Source organism: Kogia breviceps, chromosome 7, assembly GCF_026419965.1.
Source record: "Kogia breviceps isolate mKogBre1 chromosome 7, mKogBre1 haplotype 1, whole genome shotgun sequence".
NCBI lineage: Eukaryota > Metazoa > Chordata > Mammalia > Artiodactyla > Physeteridae > Kogia > Kogia breviceps.
The window spans coordinates 55,416,669-55,432,295 of record NC_081316.1 but is presented as its reverse complement, the minus strand read 5'-3'; the positions used below and the strand labels follow the sequence as shown (position 1 = coordinate 55,432,295).

The 15,627-nt window shown below is 34.0% G+C and overlaps 1 protein-coding gene across 12 annotated transcripts in view; it reads right to left on the bottom strand.

Moving 5' to 3' along the window:
* DLG2 (discs large MAGUK scaffold protein 2) overlaps positions 1-15,627 on the bottom strand; it is a 2,077,851-nt gene that overhangs the window by 2,054,029 nt on the left and 8,195 nt on the right. For all 12 annotated transcript variants that reach the window (XM_067038359.1, XM_067038349.1, XM_067038350.1 and 9 more), the window contains one exon: positions 6,437-6,568. In XM_067038359.1, coding sequence (XP_066894460.1) covers positions 6,437-6,476 — 40 coding nt within the window. In that variant the 5' untranslated portion in view covers positions 6,477-6,568. The remainder of the gene's footprint in view (positions 1-6,436; positions 6,569-15,627) is intronic.

Below are 15,627 nucleotides of genomic sequence, written 5' to 3'. Positions count from 1 at the left end.
AGACAAATCAAGACCAAAATAGCCATGATGTTTTCAAATAGATGTTATTTTAAAATAAAATATTATATTAGAATTACTATACTGAGAAAATATGTAGTTTTTTTTTACTCAAACTAAAATCTGATAAAAACTCCTATACAGATCAATTTTGTACTATTTATTACTATTATATTTAAATGATTAACTGATTGCATACCTAACATCTCTTTTCTCTCTCCTTGATTTCTCTCACTTACCCACAAGGGCAAGGACTACCCTCTCCTCTAGAGTTTACTGTTGTATCCCTATTGCCTAGCACAATGTGTAATACATAACAGGTATTTTTTAAATAATTGTTGAATAAGTGAATAAAAATTTTATTGCTGGCCTATTATTATTAAAGGTCCACATTCTGGGGGTACAACTGTTAGTTAGATATAACCTCAACTCTCAAGCTGCTCACATTTTACTGAGGGAGCAGAAATATATTCAATTCATCATAATTCCATGTAATAAGTGCCTTATAGTAATATGAACAAAATGTTAAGAGACATAATGAAAGGGCTGGTTAAAGCTGCTAACAGGTAGGGACATGGTAGAAGGCTTCAACAAGGAGGTGATAAATCCTAATATGTAGTATATCTACTGTATCACCCTTATTGCTAATAATTTCAAGTATCCATAGGGTTCTACACTAAGCTTTATGCAGATAAAAAATATTCTACTCTAATACAAAGTCTGACATGCAAGCCTCCATAAAGCAGGTTAAGTTCTTTTCTAAGATGTTGCTACTGATAGACTTTAAAGGAAACTAACACTCTACTACCCATTCTCTTCTAAATCTTTCCCCCAAATTCCCCCTCAAACACTGCAGTGAAGTAAGAGGAAATAAAATTAGATAAACAAGGTTAACAAGATTTTAGAAGGGGTTGAAACCTATTAAATATACATACAGCATTCTGTCCATACTTGTACATAAAAGTAATGAATAAAGAATAAGGCAATTTTTTACCATTGCAACCAAAAGAATAAAATACCTAGGAATAAACCTACCTAGGGAGACAAAAGACCTGTATGCAGAAAACTATAAGACACTGATGAAAGAAATTAAAGATGATACCAACAGATGTAGAGATATACTATGTTCTTGGATTGGAAGAATCAATATTGTGAAAATGACTATACTACCCAAAGCAATCTACAGATTCAATGCAATCCCTATCAAATTACCAATAACATTTTTTACAGAACTAGAAAAAAAAATCTTAAAATTTGTATGGAGACACAAAAGACCCCGAATAGCCAAAGCAGTCCTGAGGGAAAAAAACGGAGCTGGAGGAATCAGACTCCCTGACTTCAGACTATACCACAAAGCTACAGTAATCAAGACAATATGGTACTGGCACAAAAACAGAAACATAGATCAATGGAACAAGATAGAAAGCCCAGAGATAAACCCATGCACCTATGGTCAACTAATTTATGACAAAGGAGGAAAGGATATACAATGGAGAAAAGACAGTCTCTTCAATAAGCAGTGCTGGGAAAACTGGACAGCTACATGTAAAAGAATAAAATTAGAACACTCCCTAACACCATACACAAAAATAAACTCAAAATGGATTTGAGACATAAATGTAAGATCGGACACTATAAAACTCTTAGAGGAAAACATAGGAAGAACACTCTTTGACATAAATCACAGCAAGATCCTTTTTGACCCACCTCCTAGAGAAATGGAAATAAAAACAAAAATAAACAAATGGGACCTAATGAAACTTCAAAGCTTTTGCACAGAAAATGAAACCAAAGGAAACCTCCAAAATATATAAACAGCTCATGCAGCTCAATATTAAATAAACAAACAACCCAATCCAAAAATGAGCAGAAGACCTAAATAGACGTTTCTCCAATGAAAACATACAGATGGCCAAGAAGCACATGAAAAGCTGCTCAACATCACTAATTATTAGAGAACTGCAAATCAAAAAAACTATAATGAGGTAGCACCTCACACCAGTTAGAATGGGCATCATAAGAAAATCTACAAACAACAAATGCTGGAGAGGGTGTGGAGAAAAGGGAACACTCTTGCACTGTTGGTGGGAATGTAAATTGATACAGCCACTATGGAGAACAGTATAGGGGTTCCTCAAAAAACTACAAATAGAACTACCATATGACCCAGCAATCCCAGTACTGGGCATATACCCAGAGAAAACCATAATTCAAAAAGACACATGCACCCCAATGTTCACTGCAGCACTATTTACAATAGCCAGGTCATGGAAGCAACCTAAATGCCCATCGACAGACGAATGGATAAAGAAGATGTGGTACATATATACAGTGGAATATTACTCAGACATAAAAAGGAACGAAATTGGGTCATTTGTTGAGACGTGGGTGGATCTAGAGACTGTCATATGGAGTGAAGTAAGTCAGAAAGAGAAAAACAAATATCGTATATTAACGCATATATGTGGAACCTAGAAAAATGGTACAGATGAACCGGTTTGCAGGGCAGAAATTGAGACACAGATGTAGAGAACAAAGGTATGGACACCAAAGGGGGAAAGCTGCAGGGGGGTGGGGGTGTGTGTGATGAATTGGGTGATTGGGACTGACAGGTATACACTGATGTGTATAAAACTGATAACTAATAAGAACCTGCTGTATAAAACAATAAATAAAATTCAAAAATTAAAAAAATAAGACAATTTTCAATAAGGTATAAAAGCAAAGAACTTTTGTAGTACATATCAAGAAATGAACTAACTCATTATATTATTTAAATGGTTTTTACAAATAATTATGGTGGCAATACATATCTTTAAATTTCAAAGTAGATCTGGAAGGGAAGTATAGAAAGAAAAACATTCCATCTTGCTCCTTCATCACCTAAATGAAGGGTAGATAACCTAATAGAGTGCCTTGAAAGTCTGAACGTTTTAGCTATGCTAAATGAAAGATATCTAACTTAATTTGTAAAATATCATGGAATTCCAACTCACTTATATTCAAATTCTGAAGTGTTAATAATGCAATCATCATAAAACTATAATTATCTATTGGACAAAATATTTTCCTCAGTATTACCACAAGATGTCACCCTAAGCCTAACATCAAAATGTGCAGCTTTGCTGTTTCAGGTATTTTTCTTCTTTTGTACATTAATGAACACTAATTACTAACTTTTTTAAAGTTAAGGTGTTTTCTTTGTTTTTGTTTTAATTTATTTATTTTAGGCAGCATTGGGTCTTTGTTGCTGTGCTCGGGCTTTCTCTAGTTGCGGAGAGCGGGAACTACTCTTCGCTGCCATGCATAGGCTTGTCACTGCGGTGTCCTCTCTTGTTGCAGAGCATGGGCTCTAGAGCACAGGCTCAGTAGTTGTGGCTCTCAGGCTCTAAAGCACAGGCTCAGTAGTTGTGGCTCTCGGGCTCTAAAGCACAGGCTCAGTAGTTGTGGCACACAGGCTTAGTTGCTCCGCGGCATGTGGGATCTTCCTGGACCAGGGCTCGAACCCGTGTCCCCTGCATTGGCAGGCAGATTCTTAACCACTGCGCCACCAGGGAAGCCCTAAAAGTTAAGTTGTTTTTTTTACACTTTCTGTTATTGGTAAATGGAAGGCCAAAACAAAGAATACAGGGACTAGAGAAGCAAGAAAGAAGAAAGTTAAACAGTTCATCACTCTATTTACTATAAGAGAAGTGCATTTTACTCTTGGATTTTATTTTCTTCTTTGACTTTATTTTTAAAAATATCCATAATGAGCATATATTATGTTTATAATCAAATAAAGTTATAGTTTAAAAATGAAAAAACAATACCTCTGCTATCACCCTCTACCCTATTATCACAGAATCCATTTATAAAATGCTTTTTTACACTATAATAATGGTCAAAGTTATGGAGACAGAATTCTGTCCTCAAGGATTATACCATCTAAGACATACTAGTGTTTGCATTTTCTTTTTTAGGCATATGATGAAGTACCACAAAAGGAGGATAGTAATTTTTTCAAAGTGATGCTTTTCATCTATAGAGAGAAGGCCTGATTTCCTGGTCACTTGTAAATATTACAGCACATTCTTCAATAATAGTATTTTACTCTACTATCCATTTATGATGGGTTATCTGCACTATGATTCCCTTCTATTTCCTCAGGTGAGATTCATGCAAGGTATTATTTCAACATACTGGCTACCTGAATACCAGAATAATGGGTGAAAGTCACTATCTTCCATCACTTGTAACAAAAAAAAAAAAATGGGGAAGGGAAGTTGATCAAAACAGAAAGCAAAATATAGAGCATAAATAATGCCCTAGTGCTCTGTGCCCATCTAGAGGGGTGGGATGGGGGGGTGGGAGGGAGACGCAAGAGAGAGGAGATATGGGGATATATGTATATATATAGCTGATTCACTTTGTTATAAAGCAGAAACTAACACACAACTGTAAAGCAATTATACTCCAATAAAGATGTTAAAAAAATAATAATGCCCTATTTGTTAATGGTTCCCTACTTATCCATTTATAAAGATATAATCCCCTTCAGGAGGCACAGGGCTACATAGTTTTTCTTCTTTTGTGTCTTTCAAATTGCACAGTGAGACCAACTCAAACATTCAATAATAATAAATTAGTAAGCAGTATTTAGCAACACAGGATTCAGTAGAAAATTATGTTTTGTTGTATAGCATTGCTCCATTCTTTGCACTCTGGTTTATCCCAAAATGACTTAAAAGACCAGCCAAAGCAAATCTATCCATTCAAAGCTGGGCATCAGGATTACTTACATAATAGCTTTTTACAGATTACTGTTGCCTCTCATTTTATTACAGAAATTCCAATTACACTACAGGCTTTTTGCCAAGGTATTTACCACTCACTCAAAACAATGGCAAAATACAGCTCTTTGTCATTCGTCTTTTTATTCCCCATGTAATGATGTTGCATTACCAAATGGTTACACTACCTTAGTAGAATTTTCTAAAGCATCCAACAATATTCTTCCTAAATAAAGTTCTCAAAAACTCAAACTCTCAAAAGTCATAGCCAATCTTATCTAAGCACATCATACAAATCTATTTAGAGGCACTGCCATTCTGTTAATGGCCTTTACTATTTATCAACTAGATAAAACTATTAATTTTTAATTGAGAAATTTGTTGCTTAAAAGTGTTCTCTAAAATACTATTCTCTAATGACAGGGTTTATTTAAATTCTGTAAGACTCCATTTAGAGCTGTTTTTATTTAATACCAACTAAGATGATTATACTTATTTGTATCATTAATTCTTACCAGCCATATAAAAATATTTTAAAGAAATTAATCCACAGGCAATAATCCTATAAAGCTTTTCACTTCTTTTTTTTTTTTTTGGTGGGATCTTCCCAGACTGGGGCACGAACCCACATCCCCTGCATTGGCAGGCGGACTCTCAACCACTGTGCCACCAAGGAAGCTCCTTTACTTCTATTTTTATTCAATAGACTGATTCTCAATTTTTCAAAATTTAATGTTTTTTTTAATTATATTCAAACCATAAAGTTATAGTTTTGTCAATAAGTGTAGACATTCATTATAATAAAAACACAAATAAAATATTTTCAAGATTAACCCCCATAAATTCACATTTTTTGTTTCTATATCAATAACAATCAGACGTGAAAAATAATAACATCTGGTAGATTCAATTATTTCTTTAAAATATGCTGTTTAAGTCCAGTAAAATCTATAGTGTAATTGAGTGAGTCTTTTATTAAATTCTTTAGTTAGTTGGTTGCTTTTGTTGAGGGGAGGTATTTGTTTCTATTTTTTGTTTAACTCTAAAAAAAGAATTAAAAATTATCTGCATAAATGCAAAAATGTATGTATAAAGACATACATAAATAAACCATAAATTCAAGAATAAGCAAAAGGTTAAACATTATATAGTTAGATTCATGAAACATTGACAAAGCACAGAGATTTTCATCAATAAACTTCTCAATTTGAATCATGAAATTTCTTAAGAGAAGCAAAAAAGATGAAAAGAGTTGTTTCTGTCTTAAGAAGAGGGTAAAACTAGAACTATGTTTCTGAGTATAATGTGATCCATCACTTTTTGTGTTAAGGAAGTCTTCCTCTAGAAGGAGGAAACTTCCTTCTTCAGCATATTTGTCCTCAATATTTTGCAATAAGCTACTCCAGTTTTTTCCTGTGAAAACTTGTCTTCCTATATAAAACATTCTTACAATATTTTTATTAACATACACTTTATTTCTATTTTATAGAAGTTCTTTTTTAAGATAACCTTAAACAAGAAAATGGGGGAAAAAATCTTTTCTTCTACTTGATATCAAGAAAAATATTTCAGTTTTAAATTTGGTTATCAGGTTTTCTGACCACATTACTCAAACTCTTAAGCCCAATTCTGATCATTAATATGATAAATAATTTTTTAATACATACCTAGCAAAGCTTGGAATAAGTTGCTCTTAAAGATACCCATCACCTTTTTAACAGCGTTTTTCAACTGCTGCTCCTCTGGTTTCCTTAATTTTTTGCAGTATTCTTCCAGTAATGATAAAGCTCGGTCAGTATCTGAAAAACATGATTTTAAAATTCTATCTTATGGTCTTAGAAAAATAATAAGCTAACATTAAACTATTCTATAGTTATATTCCTAATTCATGACAAAATAATTTAATAAACTAATCATGAATTGCATAAACTATCATTAAAATTGATAATTATAATGAACTCAATTGTAAGAACCCACTTTTATTTCTGTTGTCTTCCAAAAGAATCTGCAACTATGAAACAAAACAAAGGTCCGAATGGAGTGCTGACCAATTGATATTCACATAGTAGATGAGACTCTCTCATATCAGAAAAAATTATATTAAAATTGGTTACTTCCTACCAGACAGTGTCCAGAATCCTTAACACAACCTTTGAGGCCTCCATCCCACGATCTGTTTACAAGTTATATTTTCAGCCTTATTTCCCACTATATATTATTCCACCCCCTCCACACATACACACACAGTGCCCAAGTCACAATGGATTACTCACTTCCCCTCTCCACTTCCCAACACACACACACACACACACACACACACACTCTACTTTTTCTCACCTCTGCACTTTTCTTTGCTCTTCCTGATGCCTATATTGGAATATCCTCCCCCACACACCGATTCTCTCCCTTGAATCAGTGTGCTATATTGGAAAGCATTTACTGTCAGCTAGATCTGGGTCTGAAACCTACTTACTAGCAGTGTGTGACCCTCAACAAATTACTTAACTTCTCTGAGCTTCAGTTTCCTCACAGGTAGCAGGATTAAATTACACAATACTTAATACAATGTCTAATGCATAAAAAGTAATCAAGTCAACTGAAAACCAATCTTCCCTTAATTTAGAGCTAACTCAAATGCTCTCTATTCCATAAAGCCATCACTGACAGTTAAAATTAACCACTGTACTATACTACAAAGCTACAGTAATCAAGACAGTATGGTATTGGCACAAAAACAGAAATATAGATCATTGGAACAGGACAGAAAGCACAGAGATAAACCCACGCACATAAGGTCACCTTATCTTTGATAAAGGAGGCAAGAATATACAGTGGAGAAGAGACAGCCTCTTCAATAAGTGGTGCTGGGAAAACTGGACAGGTACATGTAAAAGTATGAGATTAGAACACTCCTTAACACCATACACAAAAATAAACTCAAAATGGATTAAAGACCTAAATGTAAGGCCAGAAACTATCAAACTCTTAGAGGAAAACATAGGAAGAAGACTCTATGACATAAATCACAGAAAGATCCTTTTTGACCCACCTCCTAGAGAAATGGAAAAACAAAAATAAACAAATGGGACCTAATGAAACTTAAAAGCTTTTGCACAGAAAATGAAACCATAAACAAGACAAAAAGACAACACTCAGAATGGGAGGAAATATTTGCAAATGAAGCAACCAACAAAAGATTAATCTCCAAAATTTACAAGCAGCTCATGCAGCTCAATATCAAAAAAACAAACAACCCAATCCAAAAATGGGCAGAAGACCTAAATAGACATTTCTCCAAAGAAGATATACAAATTTCCAACAAACACATGAAAGAATGCTCAACATCATTAATCATTAGAGAAATGCAAACCAAAACTACAATGAGATATCATCTCACACTGGTCAGAATGGCCATCATCAAAAAATCTAGAAACAATAAATGCTGGAGAGGGTGTGAAGAAAAGGGAATACTCTTGCACTGCTGGTGGGAATGTAAATTGATACAGCCACTATGGAGAACAGTATGGAGGTTCCTTAAAAAACTACAAATAGAACTACCATACGACCCCGCAATCCCACTACTGGGCATATACCCTGAGAAAACCATAATTCGAAAAGAGTCATGTACCAAAATGTTCATTGCAGCTCTATTTACAATAGCCAGGAGATGGAAGCAACCTAAGTGTCCATCATCAGATGAATGGATAAAGAAGATGTGGCACATATATACAATGGAATATTACTCAGCCATAAAAAGAAACGAAATTGAGTTATTTGTAGTGAGGTGGATGGACCCGGAGTCTGTCATACAGAGTGAAGTAAGTCAGAAAGAGAAAAACAAATACAGTATGCTAACACATATATATATGGAATCTAAGGGAAAAAAAAAAAGGTCATGAAGAACCTAGGGGTAAGACAGGAATGGAGATGCAGACCTACTAGAGAATGGACTTGAGGATGTGAGGAGGGGGAAGGGTAGGCTGTGACAAAGTGAGAGAGTGGTATGGACATATATACACTACCAAACGTAGAATAGATAGCTAGTGGGAAGCAGCCGCATAGCACAGGGAGATCAGCTCAGTGCTTTGTGACCACCTAGAGGGGTGGGATAGGGAGGGTGGGAAGGAGGGAGATGCAAGAGGAAAGAAATACGGGAACATGTGTATATGTATAACTGATTCACTTTGTTATAAAGCAGAAACTAACACACCATTTTAAAGCAATTATACTCCAATAAAGATGTTTAAAATAAATAAATAAAATTAATCACTGTCACCCTTCTTCCAAACCATTTTGCCTACACAAATGCTGCAGGCATTCTTAATACATACTGTTATATTATGGTTCTTGATTACATGTCTTCATTGCCGCAAGACAAAATATCCTTGAAAAAGTCACCAAAGTGACAGTGTCTTTGTGTGTATAGGTGAAAATTGTCTTTTTTTTTGGGGGGGGGGAGTGAGAAGATTCAATTTTGTTATTCCAATATGAAGATCTAGTTGGAGAATGTCAAGTCACATATTTTTAACTAATAATAATTATGTACACCAAGAATACAAAATACAGTAACTGATTTACTCAGACCTGAAATGCATTATGCGAAAAGGCAAGACTCATCTTAACCAGTAAACAACTGCTTTCATCATCAACTTGTGTCTTATAAAATTATGTTTGGAAAGCTTCTGAAGAAAATGGCAACAAAGTTCAGACCAGAGTCTTAAATACTACATTGATAATTTTCCTTTTTATGATTTTATATCTATATCTTTATTTGTTCTCTCTGTTTGAGGAATTCTTATCCGTGGAACTAACAATATACAAACTTTTCATTTATAAGGCACATTATGAAAAGGGTTACTTATGGGTATCATTTGGGATGAAAGACGACTGGAATTATCATTGGTTTTCCACAATTTCATCCTTTGCCCAGATTTCTGTCATGAGTAAGAGTTTTACTTAGAGTCAATGTCACTTCCTTCAAAAGTCTCTTTTGATATTCCTGGCACTTCTCCATCTGACCAGAGCTCTTCTCCTGTTACCTTATATTTTCAAATCATATGATGGATATTCATCAAAATTTCCATGCCTTGCGATTCATTCTTTTTCTTCCAGTTTTACTGAGGTATGAGTAACAAATAAAAATTGTATATGTTTAAGGTGTACAACAGGAAGTTCTGATAATACGTATATATTGTGAAGTGATTATCCACAGTCATTACTACAAAGACAATTGTCTTTGAATTTTAAAAGCCTTTCTCCCGTCAAATCTACCACTTTCACAGATTAAATACAATTATAATAACAATAATCATATGTATTGAGTACTTTATTTCATATCTTTCTCCCGAACCTCCCAATTCTTCTCCCCCACAGCCATTCTCAGCTGGTGATCATGCTTTCTATTTTATGGAAAATCATAAGAGAACTTCCACAAGCTCCTAACATAACATCTACTAATTTATTTGTAACTGCACCCCTATATTCTGCCTTCCCTCCTATTACTATGGATAAAATATTTGTGTTTCTCTCTAATGCCAACTCCTCTACTTGAGCACCTGAGCCTAGTCTCTTTTGCCTACTCAAGGACACTGCTTCACCATCAACTGTTTTCCTCTCCATTCAATCACTCCCTTCAGCATACAAATCAACTGTATTATCAGTGATTTTTAAAAACTTTCCTTTATGCCTCATTCCTCTCCAACTAACTATAGTCCCCATTTCTCTGTTCCCCTCTAGAGCAAAACTCCTTTAAATTTCCCTTCATTCTTTCTTGAGACTACCCTAATCAGACTTTTCTTTCCAGTAATTCCACTAAAAGTGCTCTTGTCAAGGTTACCTATTATCTCCATCCTACTAAATCCAGTGGTCAATTCTCAGTCATCTCACTTGACCCATCAGCAACATTTGATACTGTTGCACTCCTGAAACATTTTCTTCACTAGGCTTCCAAGCAGTGAATGCTGGTAAATGTTTAACAAACCAGTTCTCCAGGTAAAAAAGAAAATGTCAAACTTTAACTTGTCAAAACTGAACTCCAGATCTTATCCACCACCCCAATCTGTTTTCCCTGCAATGTTCTCCATCTCTCATCCTTCCAGTTGTTCGGGCCAGAAATCGCTGGAGTCGTCATTCATTCTTCTTCTCTAACTCTCTCTCTACATCTAATCCATCAATAAATCCTGTTGGCTCTAACATCAAATTACATACAGAATCCCATCACTTCTCATCACCTCCAGTGCTACTACCCCGGTCCAGACCATCATCTATCCCCTGTATTAATGAAATAACCTCTTACAAGTCTACATGATGCCACTTTTGCCCTCCTACAGTCTTTTCTAAACACAGCAGCCAGGAAGATGTTTTTAAGTCAGAAGTCAGATAGGATCACTCCTCAACTCAAACCCTCCAGTGACTCCTCATCTCACTCGACAAAAGCCTACCTCGCCGATTTCAGCTTTTACACCTCTCCTGTGTCTACTCCAACCCCAGTGGTCTCTGCTCTTTCTCAAATACATCAAGAACCCTCCTACCACAGGGACTCTACACCTGCCATTCTGCCTAGACATTCTTCCTTCAAATATCCATGAAGCTTACTACTTCACTTCTTTCACATCTCTGCTCATATGTCACCTTATCAATGAGGCCTTCTCTCATGCTCCTATATAATATAGCTTACTCCCTTAAAAGAAGGGAGAATTTCAATAAGCAGTAATGAATGGAGAAGGACATCAGTTTTTTTACCTAAGGATAGAAATATAAAAATGAATATGGATGCATAGGAGCTCTCTCCAATTTTAAAATAAGACATATATTAACAAAATATGGTGTTATAAACATATGCTAGTACATGTGTATAAACCTTTAATTTTAAAAAATGCTTTCATACTTTACCTGATATAATATTTTTAAAAACACTTTGAATCAGGGACAAATATTTGAATCCCCATTTTGTCAACAATTAAACAATCAGCTGTTTCCCTGTAAAGAGAGTAGCTTACTATACCTGAGTTTCTAACACATTCCTAACCACTAATGTAAATAATCAACAATGTCACAGTTATAGTATACCTTTCTCAGTTCTCATATGTATCTTTGGGCGCTAGTTAACTGATTATCTATAGTGCTTCAAGCTTTAGCCTTTCTCATTCTTTCATTTGTTAAACATAATTTTTAAAAGTCTAAGTGCCAGGCATCTTTTCTTTTTTCTATACAATTATAATTCTTTTTCCTCTGTGAAAAAGATATAATTTTGTAGGTACTCACTTATTCTGAGATTTTTTTCCTGTGAATGGCAATTCTCAAAAATGTACCAATAGCATTCCCATAATCACATCTACAAATATAATTTGCTACGTAAGGGGACTTTCGTTAATTCATTCAACATATATTTATTGAGTGACTACCCAAGGAAGACACTGTATTAACTCAAAGCAGCTAGATGTTCTCTAAACCAGCAGAGCTTATTATGACTCTCATTTCTGTACGAGAAAAATCTGACACATAAAACAAGATGGTAGAATATAAGAAAAAACAAATGGTCAAATACGGTCAAGTCTATCTTAGACAGCTTAGGCTTTTGCATGCCAGCATCTAATGCTGGAATTCTGGCTGCCCTTTTACGCTTCTTTTGATTATCAGTAATGATCACTACATAGTGTCAACTCCATTTCTGATTAAATTCTTATTTCTGATTAATGAAAGGTTGAATTCGAAGGTAATCTAAAAATAGATACCTATACAAAGATGATAAATTAAGCAAAAAAAAAGAAAAGATGACATGGATCTTGTTATACAAGTCAAAGATCCCTAGCCAGATGTTGACTACTTGAATAAAGTGGAAAGTTGAGATAATCATCCAAGTAAGTCAGGACGAATACTTTAATTGATGTTCAAATTAAACCAGGTATAAGTGGAGATTTTTTTCACCTGAATTGCCAATACAATGGCCTCAATTTTCCTATTTTCTTTGTTAAAGGAAATCTGTATTCATATGACTCCTGAGTCTATTGAAAGGATGAAACTAAATTTGGAATACCTGAAGTCACGTACAGGAGAAAATAGGAGGGAAATCTTTTTTTTTAAAATTTCCCCTTAGTTTTTAATTTTTTAATTTTTAATTAATTTATTTTTTTTGGCTGTGCAGCATGTGGGATCTTGGTTTCCTGACCAGGGATCGAATCCCTGCCCCCTGCATTGGAAGTGTGCAGTCTTAACTACTGGACCGCCAGGGAAGTCCAGAAATCATTTTTTTAAATAAAAAATTTTTGCGTGAAATATGCAATCCAAAGGATATAGTGAATGTTACATAAATGGAATTATAGGTAATCACGTGTCTGTCAATTAAGCTTCAACTCTTTTGTATTTGGTTTAAGAATAGCATTACCAAAAAGTTACAAATAATTTGGGACAGGTAATTTAAATTTGAAACAGCAAACGGCAATACTGCTAACAAATGAAATTTTAGAAAGACAGAAAGGATAAAATTATTTGCCACAACTAAAAATAAAAGGAAGAATTATAGAACATGTGATGGTATTGTTCAGAAAACTAAGAGCAAAGTGTAAAAGAGGAAAGGGTAAACTAAATACACAAATCATTTAGAATACTGAAATTCCTTTAAATAAATTTATGTAACATTTTTACAGTTTAGAAAGAACTTTCACATGCATTATCTGATCTGATTCCCACCACTGAAAAGTCATATTGCCTATTTTACATGAAACTGAAATTCACAGTGGCTTGTCCAATCACAGAACTACTGAATAACAGATTTGGAGCTTAATCCTAAAGCTTTTGATTTCAAGTATAGTGTTCTCTCCACAGTACCACCCTTAATCCTCCAGAAACAGAGTTGAGCATATTTCTATGGAAAAAAAAAAAAAAAAAACTTGACTAATCAGACATAATTTTATCACTGAATTTTAGAATCTAGGGTTATATGTTGTATCTCTTATTTTTACATGTGCTTATTAATATAAAAATATTTATAACATATAAATTAAAATGGTCCTACCTTTAAAACCTGATAGAGATAAAAAAGTTCTTTCATTCATTAATCAAATATTTATCTTACAATGCTCTAGACACTGGGAACTCAACACTGAACAAGATAAATATTCTACCCTCTTAGGGTTTTCTTTTGTCTGAAAGTGAAGATAATTAAATAGAAAATTTAAACAAAGTAAAAGATTAAAATAGAGTGGGGTCATGCTATGATGAGGTACCAGGGACCGTGAGAAAAGAGAAGTAAATTGATGCCATACAGACCATGCTATGTTTGGCCTTATACTGAAGGAGGAATAACAAGCCATGGAAGATTTTTTAATAAAGATGAGCATGACCATTTTTTAAAGTTTTAGAAAGATCATCCTAACTACGATGTGATATATATCAATTGAAACAAACAAAAACGATTAGAGTTTTTCCCTCTCTCATGCCATTTCAAATGAATATATGGAACATTGAACAGTTTTTGATCATTATTTACAATATAAGACATTATGACTAGCAAATAAAAATATTTTATTAGGAAGTACTTATATGTGCTTAATTCTTATTATTGACATTATTGTTCTTATTATTTTGTAAATTAAGATATTCATATGAAAATAATAAATGATGAATGCCAACAGAAAAGTTATCCTCGTACCAGGTCTTTAAAAAGAAGCTTTTTTAATATTAAAATATACAGTTCAAGGTGATATAACAAAGGTGTCATTTTATTACTAATAAAATTAGCTGGCATTTTTTGAGCAATGCTGAGCATTCTGCAGAGATCACTTTATATAATTTTCACAAGAACCCCAAGAAATACTACTATTCACATTTTGCAAATGAGGAAACAAACTGAGAGAAATGAAATAACTTGCCCAAGGCTACACAACCAGTGTTGGAACCAGGGTATAAACCATGCTCTATCTGGCACCAAAGCCCATACTTTTAAGTATTATGCCATATTGAAACGTAACTTATTGGGAAAGGATCAGTGTTTCTTTTTTCTTTGATTGTCCTTAGCAATTATACTATACTTCCAGCCCACCCCTTCCCAAAAAATTTTTTTAAATATACTTCAACAAACACCTGTTGATAAGGCTATTTCCCCTATTGACACAAAAAGATATTAATATGAAATGGTAAATTTATATTACTACCTTTCAGATAAGTCATGCTTTCAGAATTTCTATAGAATTGTTGAAAAGAACAATGGGAAAAGTACAAGGTTAAATAGTAATAAATAGAAAGAAAGAAGATAGTAAATTGCATCTTCAGCTGAATACTGAAATATGCCTTATTCCAGTTGTAACAAACTACAAAAAGAAAATGAAAAAATAGGTAAAACTTGGAATTTAAATTGTGGGGAAAATATATGGTCAGACTTAAAGCAGATCTAAAGACTGCAATTATTTTGTAAATATTGGATGGTTTACAGATTAGTTTAGCAACATTGAAAGAGAAGAAACTCATAAGAAACATTATTCTATTCTAAAAAAAAAAAGCACAGTGTGGCATTTCCTTTCTGTAACCAGATGTGTACTTGCCACATCTGGGTAGGCTAACTCCAGAAGCTGACCAGGAAGCTGGACCCAGACAACTGATGGAAGGAGACAACTTTCCTCTGAACACAACTTTCCTCTTCCTTGGACCAAAAAAAAAAAAAAAAGAAAGAAAGAAAGAAAGTATTCTGATAAGCATTTGTATAGCACTTTCCTATTCCCAAAACAATTTCCACATGGGCTAGATATTTTTCTTTGATTGTCTCAATAATCCTAAGAGTTGAGTATTATTAGTTCAGTCATATCTGAAGATGAGGAATTTGAAGCTCAGTCTGTTGATCTTCTTTAGATAACTTATTCAGCTA